This window comes from Podarcis muralis, chromosome 18, assembly GCF_964188315.1.
Source record: "Podarcis muralis chromosome 18, rPodMur119.hap1.1, whole genome shotgun sequence".
Taxonomy (NCBI): Eukaryota; Metazoa; Chordata; class Lepidosauria; order Squamata; family Lacertidae; genus Podarcis; species Podarcis muralis.
Window position 1 is genome coordinate 4,203,837 of NC_135672.1, and position 13,729 is coordinate 4,217,565.

General features: G+C 49.7%; 1 protein-coding gene across 1 annotated transcript; it reads right to left on the minus strand.

Annotated features, from left to right (window-relative positions):
• Nucleotides 1–1,904: 1,904 nt before the first annotated feature.
• Nucleotides 1,905–13,723, minus strand: AMH (anti-Mullerian hormone). The gene is given in 6 exon segments (XM_028713735.2): nt 1,905–3,933; nt 4,877–5,066; nt 7,198–7,321; nt 9,374–9,555; nt 13,008–13,025; nt 13,028–13,723. Coding segments are annotated over 6 exon segments (1,941 nt in total). The 5' UTR covers nt 13,512–13,723; the 3' UTR covers nt 1,905–2,990.
• Between the last annotated feature and the right edge of the window lie 6 nt (nt 13,724–13,729).

Below are 13,729 nucleotides of genomic sequence, written 5' to 3' on the forward strand. Positions count from 1 at the left end.
TGACCTCAAGAAAGCCTCTCCCACCCCACCCCCATTTTCTTCTCTCTTTTTTTGGGTGTTCACGCCTCCCCCGCCCCAAATAACGGGGCAGGGGGAGGCGCCCCGCAACGGCAAGGAGAAATTGCAGTGTTTGCTAAACCGGCTTGTGACGGACGGTGAGGCCTTTGTGCTAGACTCTGCTGCTTTGGTAGATGGAAGACCACCCCCCCCCCCGGAAACCTTGAGATCTCGCCCCCTAAGCAGTGGGGTTGGCTCACACATCCACACCCCATACACCAGTGCCTGGAAAAAAAGACAGATTGAACCATCCATTCCTCCTCTGTCACAAAGCAGTTTTCAGAGGCGGTGCGAATCCTGATTCCTCTCCATCGTGTTTGCAGTCTTAAATTCAGCTCCCCACCTTTTATTCTCCAGCCAATTTTCTCGATTTTCCCCCTTAAAAGAACTCTTCTCTTTTCTCCCCACCCCTTTGGCTTAAATCTGTTTATAATACATCTGTTAAATAAAAGTTTCAGACATGTAGGATAGACTCTTCTTTTTCTTCCACGCAGTGACGATCCCCTGAGGATCTCTGGCCACTGGGCAGTTCTGCCTTCTGGGGCTGCTGGGAGGTGGAACTTAAGGGCACCTGAAGGGGCACAGATTTCCCAAACGCTGCTCTGTTCGGAAGGGGCATGTTCTGCTACCAGGACTCTTCCAAATAGAGCAGCGGTGTCCAAACTTTTTTCAAGGAGGGCCAGATTTGGTGAAGTGAACATGCATGAGGGCCGACCAAAGTTGTTGACGTTCTTTTAGGGTTGAAGTATTGAAGTTGTTGACTTTGGAGATGCCTGAAACAGAGGAATCCAGCATCTGGAGGGATACAGGTTTTCCCCCATCCCTGATTTGAGAAGAGGGGTTCCCCACTCTCAGAGTGGAATGCCTCTTAAAAACAGAGGCATTGTCTCATCTCTTCCTTGCCGCCTCTTGGAACAGGGGAGAGGAACATATATGGTTGCCAAATCTTGCTGGAATTCAGCTCCCAAAATTCCTGTCCAGAGCTGATACGGGTTCAAGTCCAGCAATAACAGGAGGGATCCAAAAAGAGGCATGGCTTGCTCTCAGAAGGGGATGCCTCTCCTAAGCATTCTTAACAATTATTATTATTATTATTATTATTATTATTATTATTTGTTATTTGTACCCCACCCATCTGGCTGGGTTTCCCCAGCCACTCTGGGCGGCTTCCAACAAAAATTAAAAATACATTAAAATGTCACACATTAAAAACTTTCCTAAACAGGGCTGCCTTCAGATGTCTTCTAAATGTCAGGTAGTTGTTTATCTCTTTGACATCTGGTGGGAGGGTGTTCCACAGGGCGGGAGCCACCACTGAGAAGGCCCTCTGCCTGGTTCCCTGTAGCTTTGCTTCTTGCAGGGAGGGAACTGCCAGAAAGCCCTCAGCGCTGGACCTCAGTGTCCGGGCAGAACGATGGGGGTGGAGACGCTCCTTCAGGTATACTGGATCAAGGTCGTTTAGGGCTTTAAAGGCAATGCTGTTTCTTAGATGCTGCTGGTGGAGTTCTGGTGGCGGGAGCACAGGAAAGGGAAACCACTCTGCACATGCTCGGAGGCATGGCCTTGGTCACATTTTTTAGGGTCCAGAAGTGCCCTGCTGGACTAGACTTTGGTCTATCCCGTCCAGCATCCTTTTATCAGCAGCAACGCAACCGGATGCCTATGGGAAACCTGCAAGCAGGCGTTGGAAATAACAGCACTCTCCTGCATTGCGGGGGGTTGGGCTAGATGACCCTTGGGGGATCCCTTCCAACTCCGCAATTCTTTGATTACTCTGCAAAGAAACTACATCAATTTAAAGAACAGAGCAAAACCAAGTACAGCCCGCTTCTGGAAAAGAAATGCCACACACTGACAATTTTGTAAAAAAAACCCCAATATCCAACAGATTTAATCATCCCAGCACCATCAGATATATATGCATATGCAGAATAAATTATGCAAAGCAAGAGAAACTGGAGGTAGGCTGACTACACATGAGGGGGTGTCATCGGTGTGGGACCAGGATTATTAGCTTGGTCTAAGGAACCAGAGGAGATACAGCAGTCCTGGTCAGCGGTGGGAGGAGGGTGAAGTCAACGGTGAGCGAAGGAGGGTGATGTCAGCGGTGGGAGGAGGGTGAAGTCAATGGTGAGCGAAGGAGGGTGATGTCAACGGTGGGAGGAGGGTGATGTCAACGGTGGGAGGAGGGGGACGTCAATGGTGAGCAAAGGAGGGTGAAGTCAATGGTGAGCGAAGGAGGGTGATGTCAGCGGTGGGAGGAGGGTGAAGTCAACGGTGAGCGAAGGAGGGTGATGTCAACGGTGGGAGGAGGGTGATGTCAACGGTGGGAGGAGGGGGACGTCAATGGTGAGCAAAGGAGGGTGAAGTCAATGGTGAGCGAAGGAGGGTGATGTCAGCGGTGGGAGGAGGGTGAAGTCAACGGTGAGCGAAGGAGGGTGATGTCAACGGTGGGAGGAGGGGGACGTCAATGGTGAGCAAAGGTGGGTGAAGTCAATGGTGAGCGAAGGAGGGTGATGTCAGCGGTGGGAGGAGGGTGAAGTCAACGGTGAGTGAAGGTGGGTGAAGTCAATGGTGAGCGAAGGTGGGTGAAGTCAACGGTGAGCAAAGGTGGGTGAAGTCAATGGTGAGCGAAGGAGGGTGATGTCAGAGGTGGGAGGAGGGTGAAGTCAATGGTGAGCGAAGGAGTGTGAAGTCAATGGTGAGCAAAGGTGGGTGAAGTCAATGGTGAGCGAAAGTGGGTGAAGTCAATGGTGAGCGAAGGTGGGTGAAGTCAACGGTGAGCGAAGGAGGGTGATGTCAGCGGTGGGAGGAGGGTGAAGTAATTGATGGGAAAGGAGAACAGGGCACAGCCGGGCAAGGAGAGGCGAGCTCAACGGCGGGAGGAGGAGGGCAAAGCTTGCTCCGGCCGCCGCCGCCGAGCCGGCCTCTCTCTACCGACAGCCGCACTCCTCGGCCACCATGTCGGGGTAGGCCTTCACCTTCATGCCTTGGTCGTTGGTGAAGGTGACAATGATGCTCCTGGAGTACCTGACGGGGACGCAGCAGGGGGCTCTCTCCAGGGGCAGGCCCTGCTCCTGCACCCGCAGCAGGAAGAGCGTGTGGGAGTAGTAGTCGGGGACGCGGGACGAGAGAGGGAAGCGGCAGGGCCCAGCGCAGTTGTTGGCGTCGTACCACTCGGGGAAGATGATGTACCCCGTGGACACCAGCTCGATCCGCATCTTGCGCAGCCGGCAGTAGTCGTCTCGCTCCTGGGTGCTGCGGTTGGCGCGGGGGGCCGCCTTCCGGGACTCCCGCCAGCGGGCGCGCAGGGCCTGCAAGGCTTTGAGAAGCAGCAGGCTGTGGATCTTCCGCCGCCCAGGAGAGCCGTCTGAGGATCCCTCGGGATCGCCGCCACCGGGGACCCCGGGAGGGTAGTAGCAGAACGCCAGGAGGCCGTGGAAGAGGGTCTCGTGGTCCCGGAAAGACGGGGAGGCCGCCAGCTCCCGAATCACCTCCCGCAATTTCTGCAGCAGTTGCCGCAGCAGTTTCCCCTCCAGCGCCCAGTGCGCCAGGTGGCTCTCCATCAAGGCCTGGCTGTTTTCGGGGAACAAGACCACCAGGGGGTCTTCGGACTGCACCAGCCGCTCCAGCGCCACCTTCTCAGAGAGGTTGAGCACCCGGTGAGGGAGGGCTTCCATGGTGTCAAAGTTCAGCCGCAGCTGCGGCCCGGGGGCCGGCGGGGGCTCTCCGGAAGGGCTGAGGACCTTGTTGACGAACTGGGAGAGAGCGGCGAGGAAACGGCCGGTGCTGGAGGCTGCTGGGTGGGTGGAGGTGGCGTTCGTCTCGGGGGCCGGGGAGGGCTGCACATCGGCCACGGCAGACGTCGGGGATACACTGCGGAGAGAAGGACGTCAGAAGGGCGGCTGCATCAGGCCAAAGGCCTCACAGTGGCCTAATAATAATAATAATAATAATAATATTTTTTATTTATTTATACCCCGCCCATCTGGCTGGGTTTCCCCAGCCACTCTGGGCGGCTTCCAACAGAATATTAAAAATACAATGACCTATTAAACATTAAAAGCTTCCCTAAACAGGGCTGCCTTCAGATGTCTTCTAAAAGTCTGGTACAGTGGTACCTTGGGTTACATACGCTTCAGGTTACAGACTCCACTAATCCAGAAATAGTGCTTCAGGTTAAGAACTTTGCTTCAGGATGAGAACGGAAATTGTGCTCCGGCGGCGCGGTGGCAGTAGGAGGCCCCATTAGCTAAAGTGGTGCTTCAGGTTAAGAATAGTTTCAGGTTAACAACGGACCTCCGGAACGAATTAAGTACTTAACCCGAGGTACCACTGTAGTTGTTTTTCTCTTTGACATCCACAGGGCAGGTGCTACCACCAAGAAGGCCCTCTGCCTGGTTCCTTGTAACTTGGCTTCTTGCAGGGAGGGAACTGCCAGAAGGCCCTCAGCACTGGACCCTCCATGTCTGGGCAGAACGATGGAGATGCTCCTTCAGGTATATCCCATAGAACATAGGGATCCAGATAGACTGCCTCTGGACCTGGAGCTTCCATAAGGACGATCCTTCTGGATCAGGGCAAAGGGGGTCCGTCTTGTCCCCCATCCTGTTCTCGCAGTTTCCAAAGGGAAACCCACCAACTCCTGCCGTTCCCATGCGCTTTGAATGTGCATCATGTGCGCAGCCAGAGAAAGGAGGGAGAGAAATGCTGGTTTTCAAGGGAAGGAGACCAGCCGAGGTCTCCTGAGCATGGACAGAGTGCCCTCCCTTTCGAGCAAATCAAGCACAGCCCTCGGCGGGGAGGGAAGGGGTCTCACCTGGGGTTCAGGTAAGGGACCACGTCCAACTTGCCATCGGCGGCGAGGAAAGATGAGGAGGGAAGAAGGATTGGAGCGGCTCGGGGTCTCAGCCTGCCCAGGAGCAGCACAGCCGGAGTCATGCGGGTGAAGCACTTTGGGTCGAAGCCGAACAGGAGGTTTTGGGTTTCGTGTTGGGAGAGGCCGGTGCCTGCAAGGGAGGCAAAGAGGAAGAGGAGGAGGAAAGGTTTTCTTCCTGCAGAGTAGAACAAATGGGAGGTCTCTCTCTCGGTTGTAGCTAATAAAGACCCCTCCTCTAATTCCTGAAAAGACGGCTGCTGCTGCTGCTATTATTATTGTTTTCTGCTGCTATTACAGTGGTGCCTCGCCAGACGAAATTAATTCGTTCCGCGAGTTTTGTCGCCTTGCGATTTTTTTCGTCTTGCGAAGCACGGTGTCGGGAAAGTTTTGGAAAAGCTTCAAAAATCACCAAAGTCTTCAAAAACCTCAAAAAAGGCTACCACACTGCGTTCTCTGAGTTGCTCCTCGAAGTCAAGTCGCAACTGTATTAACGGTGTTAAGAAAAAGGAAACAAACTTGCAAGACGTTTCCGTCTTGCGAAGCAAGCCTATAGGGAAAATCATCTTGCGAAGCAGCTCAAAAAACCAAAAACCCTTTCGTCTTGCGAGTTTTTCGTCTTGCGAGGCATTCGTCTTGTGAGGTACCACTGTATTTAACATTATCAAATGAGAGGCAGTGTGGTGCAGTGGTTAGAGCATAAGTCTTGGAAGACCAGGGTTCGAATCCCCCGCTCAGCCACATGCAGTTTAGTGGGGGGGACCGGGGGGGCAGCCACTGCCTCTCTACCTATCCTGCCTCACAGGGTTGTTGTGGTGGGCAGGATGAAATTGTAGAATTGTAGAATTGGAAGGGACACCCAGAGCTGGGCAGGGACAGAGGCAAAAGCAGACTGAGCATAAATGCAACTTTCACCTTTGTAGAATCAAAAACTGTAGGGTTGGAAGAGACTACAACTCTCATCATCCCTTGCTAGTAAGACCAATGGTCAAGGATGATGGGAATTGTAGTCCAAAAGCAGCTGGAGGCCCAAGGTTGGGATCTCAGAGGGCCACCTAATAATAATAATAATAATAATAATAATAATAATAATAATAATAATTTATTTACACCACGCCCACCTGGCTGGGTTTCCCCAGCCACTCGCAGCGGCTTCCAACAGAATATTAAAATACAATAGCCTATTAAACATTAAAAGCTTCCCTAAACAGAGATTTAGGGAGATTTTAAAATCTCTGCTTAAAAACCTTCAAAAAAGGAGAGAGTCCACCAGTTCTATGATTCTCTGAAAATAAACAACTTATGTCAAATAAAGTAATATTAAATAATCCGTTAGAATATAATTGCGCACAGTAAAATTAAACATCGGCAGATAATAATTAAACAGAACTTCACTCCTAACGGTCACAATAAACAATTTCCGAACTATAATCAATAAAATCCGCGGTGCAATGCAAATTGGGAAGCAAAGGCACAAAACTTATAAAGTTATTTTTTTAAAAATAAATATATCCCTGAACTCCTCTTCTAAGCCCCATGTAAGTTCGACAGAGGATTTACTCCCGTGTAAGGATTGCAATGTGGTGAGGATTGGGCCTTTTGTGATCTCAGGTGCAGACGATGTCAAAGCATGTTATGCATTTAAAAGGATTTATTTTGATGAACTTTTTATGCAAGAATGGAGGCCTTTTGTGGTCTATTTGGAAAAGCACTACAAACAAGTGAAACTGCAGGCAGGATCCGAGAGAGGAGCATTGGAAGGAAAATAATAATAATAATAATAATAATAATAATAATAATAATAATAATAGTAGTAGTAGTAATAATAATAATAATAATAATAATAATAATAATAATAATAATAATAATAATTTATACCCCGCCCTTCCCGGTTCAAAAACCGGGCTCTTAATTGTAAAAGCAGCATAAAATACAGTATAAAAACATGAATAACAGTAAAATTCAAAATAATAAAGTAATTGCATTACAGGGATTTTTGTAATAGATAAGAGTTGGACGCAAAACGAAAACACTTTGGAGCTGGAAGTGAAAAGTCAATACATTAAATGTCTATTGAATTTGAAGTTAATTTGGAAATTCAATAAAAATACGTATTGGGAAGGGAATTTATTTTGCATATACTTGCATGCTATGGAAAGTGCGATCCTGAGCGGTGCTCAGGATGAAAGCCCCCCCCCCCCCCAATGCTTGGCTTGCGTGTCAAAGGTTTGTTTCTATTCCATTTTATGCAATAGGGGTCCTACCATTGCTGCTCTGGCGCCTGATTGCCAAAGAAACCTCAAAGCTGAGCTGCCCCAGGGAATGTCTGCCTGACATCGCCGACCCCTGAAGGACGAGGTACTGGGTTCTGCTGGAGAGACAGACGACCTGCGGGGGGCAAATGAGACAGCATCTAATATTTGCAAAAATGGCTAAAGGCAGCAGCACCCCACGCACTTAGCATCGCCTCCGCTAGGCAGATGTTCAACGGGTGATGCCTCTCCTCTAGAATTCCGGGTTGCCCAAACTTGGATCTCCAGCTGTACTGGGACTACAACTCCCATTGTTCCTAGCTAGCAGGACCAGCAGTCAAGGATGATGGGACTTGTAGTCCCAATACAGCTGGAGACCCAAGTTTGGGCAAGGCTGCGGATGGCAGGGGAAGGCCTTACCAGTTGGATTTCCGCAGGGCTGTGCTTGCAGAGCAACTAAGTAACAACAATAATAACAGAGAGTCAAAGCATCGCCCTCATTTATGTTTCTTAAAGTATCAGTTTAGGAAAAACAAGGCCCAGGAATCTATTTAGACCAGCTTTTATGCTCTCTGGTAGCGTGGTCCTGGACATGGAGGCTCTATTTCATTCATTCACTCAGCTTTTATTGGCACAATTCAGACAATAAAATCATAAAAGAGAGGGGGGGGAAAACATGCATAAAACTTTGGTGATCAAGGTCTGTTAAACAAGGGAAACGTATAAAAGAATCAGTAGCCACCATTAAGTAAAATTTAGTAGTTTCAAATTTGACTTTAAAAATCTTGGCGAAATATTCTGAAACAATCTCAGTAGATCCGGGTATATCATACCACAACAGATACTGGATGCATTTGAACAAGCTAGCATAATAACTCTGTGATGCAAAGGGGTATCTAAACCATGGGTAGGCAACCTAAGGCCCGGGGGCCAAATCCGGCCCAATCGCCTTCTAAATCCGGCCCCCGGACGGTCCGGGAATCAGCGTGTTTTCACATGAGTAGAATGTGTCCTTTTATTGAAAATGCATCTCTGGGTTATTTGTGGGGCATAGGAATTCATTCATTTTTTATTTCCCCCCCCCAAAAATGTAGTCCGGCCCCCCACAAGGTCTGAGGGACAGTGGACCGGCTCCCTGCTGAAAAAGTTTGCTGACCCCTGATCTAAACTATAAAAAATAGTTGGGTTCTATTTCCCCGAAACGGCAGCTGTATTGGAAAATTTATATAGAAAGGTTTCTTGTTTTGTGTACATTCAAATGCAAGATAAAATATATGCAAAGGGACGTGGCAGGAAGTCAAAGTTGAAGAAAAGATTTTGGAAGATAGAAGGGGGGAAAATATTTACTTTCATTATTATCATTTTGTGTGCGGGTTTGTGGGTGTCTGCACATATGTGTGTTTTTATATGGAATGTTTGGGAGGAAATAAGACAGTAAATAACAAATAAACTTAATATTGATGCATGTAATTTTTATTTCTTGATTATATTCAGTGGTAGTATGGTTGTATTGTTTTTTGTAACATAAAATCATTCAATAAAAATTATTTTTTAAAAATGGCAGCTGATCTCTATCCATGGAATGGGCATGTCGCTTTAGGACTGGGAAGACCCTCGGGTTCAAATCCCAACGCTGCTCACCTGGTGACCTTGGGCCTCGCCTAGCTCACAGGGTTGTTGTGCGAGGATAAAGTCCGAGGGGAGCTCTGCACCTCTCAGCCGAAGGAAAAGAGGGGCGTCCAGAACCATGAATGAAATAATCATCTTATAGTTGGGTGGCAGGTTGAGAGGAGTTCCCTACCAGGACAGACTTTGCTCGTGTGCTCAAGACATCGATTCCATAAAACATATTTTGTTGCACTGTGCAAAATATGAGCAAGCCAGGGCTGAACTGATATTACCCTTGCTGGTACCTTTCCCGGGAAAATCAGAGGCTCACTATGTCAGGTTCCTATTGGAGTACCGGACAAATGCTAGAACATTAGCAGTGGCCAAGTTTTTATCGGTGCTTGCAAGAACCAATGATCCCTATATTCTGAACAAAATGCTTGTTTAACCTGGAGGTAGGCTGCATGAATTGTGTATTGCTTTGCAATGATTTGTTGGGTCTCTGGACCGTAATAAAAATTGATGATGATGATAATCATCTTTCCAACGATTGCCGCCCCCCCCATCCCCGTTTGCATACCTGTTTAGGATGGAGACCTTCCCCTCCCACCAGGAATTTCTCTGGGGTTCCCACGCCCCCCGATTCCTTTCCGCCTTGGTAAAATATCAGCAGGGCCAGTTGCAGGGACCTCAGGGAGCCCCCGGCGTCGTCCTCGTGGAAGGCCAGCTGGAAGAGCAGTTTCGTTTCCGCCTCCCATTTCACTGCAGGAAGGAAACTGGAGAATCAGACAGGGACCTGCTTCTTCATCCTGGGACAAGGGAGACCCCCCCCCCTCACTCCCACCATTGTTGGTGTGCCAAACGCCAGCTTAAATAGTAAATGCCGCTCCAGGGGGGGACAGCCAAAAATCTTACACTTGGCATTGCTCGCTCTGCATTATGAGAAAACCAGGCATCATTTGAGATCTCAATGAGGACTAGCGCCTCCAGACACTTTTAATATGATTTTGCATTCCTTTCGTATACATATGCAGTGAAAGTACCCTTTGAGATTTCACCTCCAGAAACTAATGGTTCTCTCCACTTCAAATGAAATAATAACAAAACCTTGCCTGCCTGCCTGCATTTAAAAAAAAGCAACAGGCAATCCTATTCACATTGCCAAGTCAAACCCTGATGCCATCCTGAGACTAAGCTCTGGCCGAGTAGTACCGCACACCCAAAGAACCAGGCAGCATGCGTTGCAGCGGGCCGACTTATTCGGCTCTTTGAATTATGGCAAGTTGTTGTGTGTTTTTCTGGCGAAATTGCCATCGTTGGTCCTGAACAGAGGCAGGGAGAGAGTGAGGAAGACACAGTGAGTACTGCAATAAAAGGTTGCAGTGCACGGAGCACTTTCTGCCTGGTATCCCCTGTTCTTCAATATATTCTGTTCTTTTTGGGGAACTGAACAGATTCTATTCCTCTCCCATCAAATTCCCACCGCTGGCCCTGAACTGAGGCATATAGAGAGAAGGAGATAGGATGAGAGCTGTAACAAAGTGTGGGGCGTGTGGGGCTTCTCAGCCAGGCCACCCCAAACCCAGCAGCCAAGCCCTCTTTCACAATACGCCATCCCACCCCCCTCTCTTCCTCGTCCTCCTCCATTCCCTGCCCCCCAACACACACTGGGGATTCCAGTCTGCATTCTCAGCCTACAGAAGACATTGTGGGGTGCAACCTTCCTGGAGCACTAAATTTGAGGGGTTTCTGCAATATTTGGGGTTCATCCCAAGCCTGTCAACACTTTCCCCCTTGTGCATTGGGGGGTTCTGTTTTGGCTGCGTAGATCACTATTTACTCTTTGCATATACAGTACTAGAAATCAGAAAATCTCTTAACTAGATCCCACTATTGCAGAAACCAGCTGGGAGGGGGGGGGGCGAGACTAGAATAATCTAGCACAGCCTCTCATTGGTTTTTGCTCTGCCTACTCTTTGGGGTCCCTGCTTCCCGCCTCACCAGTCCCCAATTGGCACCAGCCAGCAGTGCCGCTACCTGGAGAGATAGAGATCAGGCCTTGCCTGAGTGACCCATGCCCTAGTTCAGGGGTCTGCAACCCGCGACTCCGGAGCCGTATGTGGCTCTTTTACACCTTTGCCGCGGCTCCGGGGCAGATACTAGCGAGGGGAGGAGGCGCATTGTGCGCCCCGACACTCCCCACTGTGGCGGGCACTGTACTGGCTGTGACGTCGCATGGGGGCGGTGCGTGCGTTAGTCACGCACCGTCCCGACATCACCTTCCTGCCCGCCTGCCCGCTACATTGTAAGGGGCATGTACGCTGGTCACTGTTTTGAAGGGGAGTGAAGAACACACACACAAAAAAAGGTAACTTGTTAATTTAACGTTTATTTCTATGAGGAGGAGTAATTCTGAGGGGTCAAACAAAGAAATAATAAAAAAGTGACAAAAAAGTTATTTTTATAATGACGAGTTTTGCGGCTCCCAGTTATTTTTCCTTCGGAAATGGGTCCAAGTGGCTCTTTTTGTCTTAAAGCTTGCAAACCCTGCCCTAGTTGAACCCGAGCTAGACTACTGCAACACACTCGGGAATGGGGCTGCCCTTGGATACAGCCTGGAAACTTTGCATAGGGGCAGAGCACTGGCAGGGATCAGAGATGGGGCCACCAATCCTGTAATAAGTGTGCTGTCTGACAAGGCGCTTGAAAGTTGGCACTGCCCATTAAAGCTTACGGCCCTCATATTTACAGGACCGCCTCTCCTGGTCTGCCCCACATAGGACCTTAAGGTCCATGAATAACCATAGTTTAGAGATCCCGGGCCCTAAGGAAGTCAGACTATCCTCCACCAGGGCCAAGGCCTTTTCAGTGGTGGCTCCCACCTGGTGGAATGCTCTGTCCCAGGAGACCAGGGCCCTGCAGGATTTAACCTCCTTCCATCGGGCCTGTAAGACAGAGCTATTCCGCCTGGCCTTTAATTTGAATTCAGCCTGATCTTTTATTTCCCTTCCTTCCCTCCCTCTCCCCTTTTTATGAAGATTCCCCACTCTGAGACCCCACAGCTAATTCTCCCCTGGTCTCCTCGCTGGCCCAAGTAGGACCAATTCAGCCAGCTAGCCCTGGGGGTTATCTGATTTTTGATTTTTATTGTTACTCGTGTTTTTATACTGTATTTTATGCTGCTTTTACAATTAAGTGTTTTAAATTTGTTGTTAGCCGCCCTGAGCCCGGTTTTTGAACCGGGAAGGGCGGGGTATAAATAAAAAAATATTATGATTATTATGATTATTATTATTGGAAAGGGAAGAGGAATCTCAAGCTCGGAGACTAAATCTGGAAGTTATCTTGACACCTGGGTGTCAAGCGCTCCTGGTTTTAACCCACACCTATGAGGCCAAATAAGAACATAAGTAGAGCACAGTGGCAGGATCAGGCCAATGGCCCACCTAGTCCAGCACCCTGTTCTCGCAGCAGCCAAATACCCCTAAGAAGCTAGGAATCGCGATAGACTGCCTCTGGACTGGGAGGTTCCATAGAAACATAAGAGCCTTGCTGCTGGTTCAGCACCACAGTGGCCAGTCCGATGCCTCTTCTGGGAAACTGGATTCAAGCATCAGAGCAACGCTCTCCCTTCCTGTCGTTTGCAGCAACCGATATTCCAGCATTGCTGGGGGTTGGGCTAGATGACCCTTGGGTCCCTCTCAACGATTCTATGGTTCTGTGATATTCAGAAACACCGCTGCCTCCAGTCATAGAGGAAGAGCAAAGCAGCATCTATAACACCCCAAACTCGTCCGAATCCTTTTCGAAGCCAGCTAGGAAACCTGCCCTGAATCTTCCAACCTTCAGTTTCGCTGGGATTCCCGTGAGTTCTAGCGTTCGGGAGGGAAGCTTTTCAACATCCCACTTTTTCAACGTCATGGATCGTTTTATCTATCCTGTCGCCTCTTCCTCTAAACAAAAAAGCCCCAAACGCAGATGCTAGGAAACTTGCTTGACCGTTTGGGCTGCCCTCTTCTGAACCTTTTCCAACTCCCTTTTGAGGCGAGGCACCCAGAACCATTCACCGCCTTCCAAAGGCGGCCGCACCGTCAATTTGCAGAACGGCATCGTGACCCTGGCAGTTTTGTTTTCAATCCCTTTCCCCATAATCTGAAGTGTGGGAACAAATTGGTGCTCGCCAATTAAGAGCTCTCACGGAAATGGACACCTACCTTCTTCCAGGTGTAGCACAGAAGTCGGTTTTCACCCGGGTCGTCCAGGTGAGCGCCGACCCGCTGCAGAGAGGCCAGGACACCCCGGGACACATCTGTGGGGCAGACCCCAAACACCTCCATATCCTCCTCGCTCCAGATTGACCCGCTCAGAGCCTTCAGGAACCTGCTGTCGTAGCTGGTGAGGAGACCCACAACCTCCAGGGGACGGCGGCTCCATTCACCGCCCCGGTGCACCTTCACTCTACAAACAGGCCCTTGGGGGTCTCCGTGGGGCCTTGGCCGAAAGCTAGCCCTGTGGGGCCACAGACCTAAGGGCCCGCCCCAGTCTGCGTCCGTGGGATATAGGGCCTCCACCGTCATCCTGGGGTCTGCAAAGTCCGACGTGCCCAGGACTTCGTCCTCTTCTGGGGGATTGGGCCCCCCAGATTCCCTGGCGCTTGGAAGCTCAGGCCCTTCTCCGGCTAGGATCTCCTTCCCAGGCGCAGGGATAGACTTGATCATCAGCAGGAGGCTCAGGACGCTCCTCCGATAACGGGACGCATGGTTTGCCTCGGGATGCTTCTAGGAAAGCCGCCGGAGACCAGCAGCAAATGGAGACAATCCTTTGAAATAGGGGGTAGAGGAAGCGTCCACAGAGAGAGAGCGAAACGGCCGGCGGAGAGGTGTCTCGAATTCTCTCTTTTCAACCCGGCTGTCCTTGAATCAACAATGCACAGTGT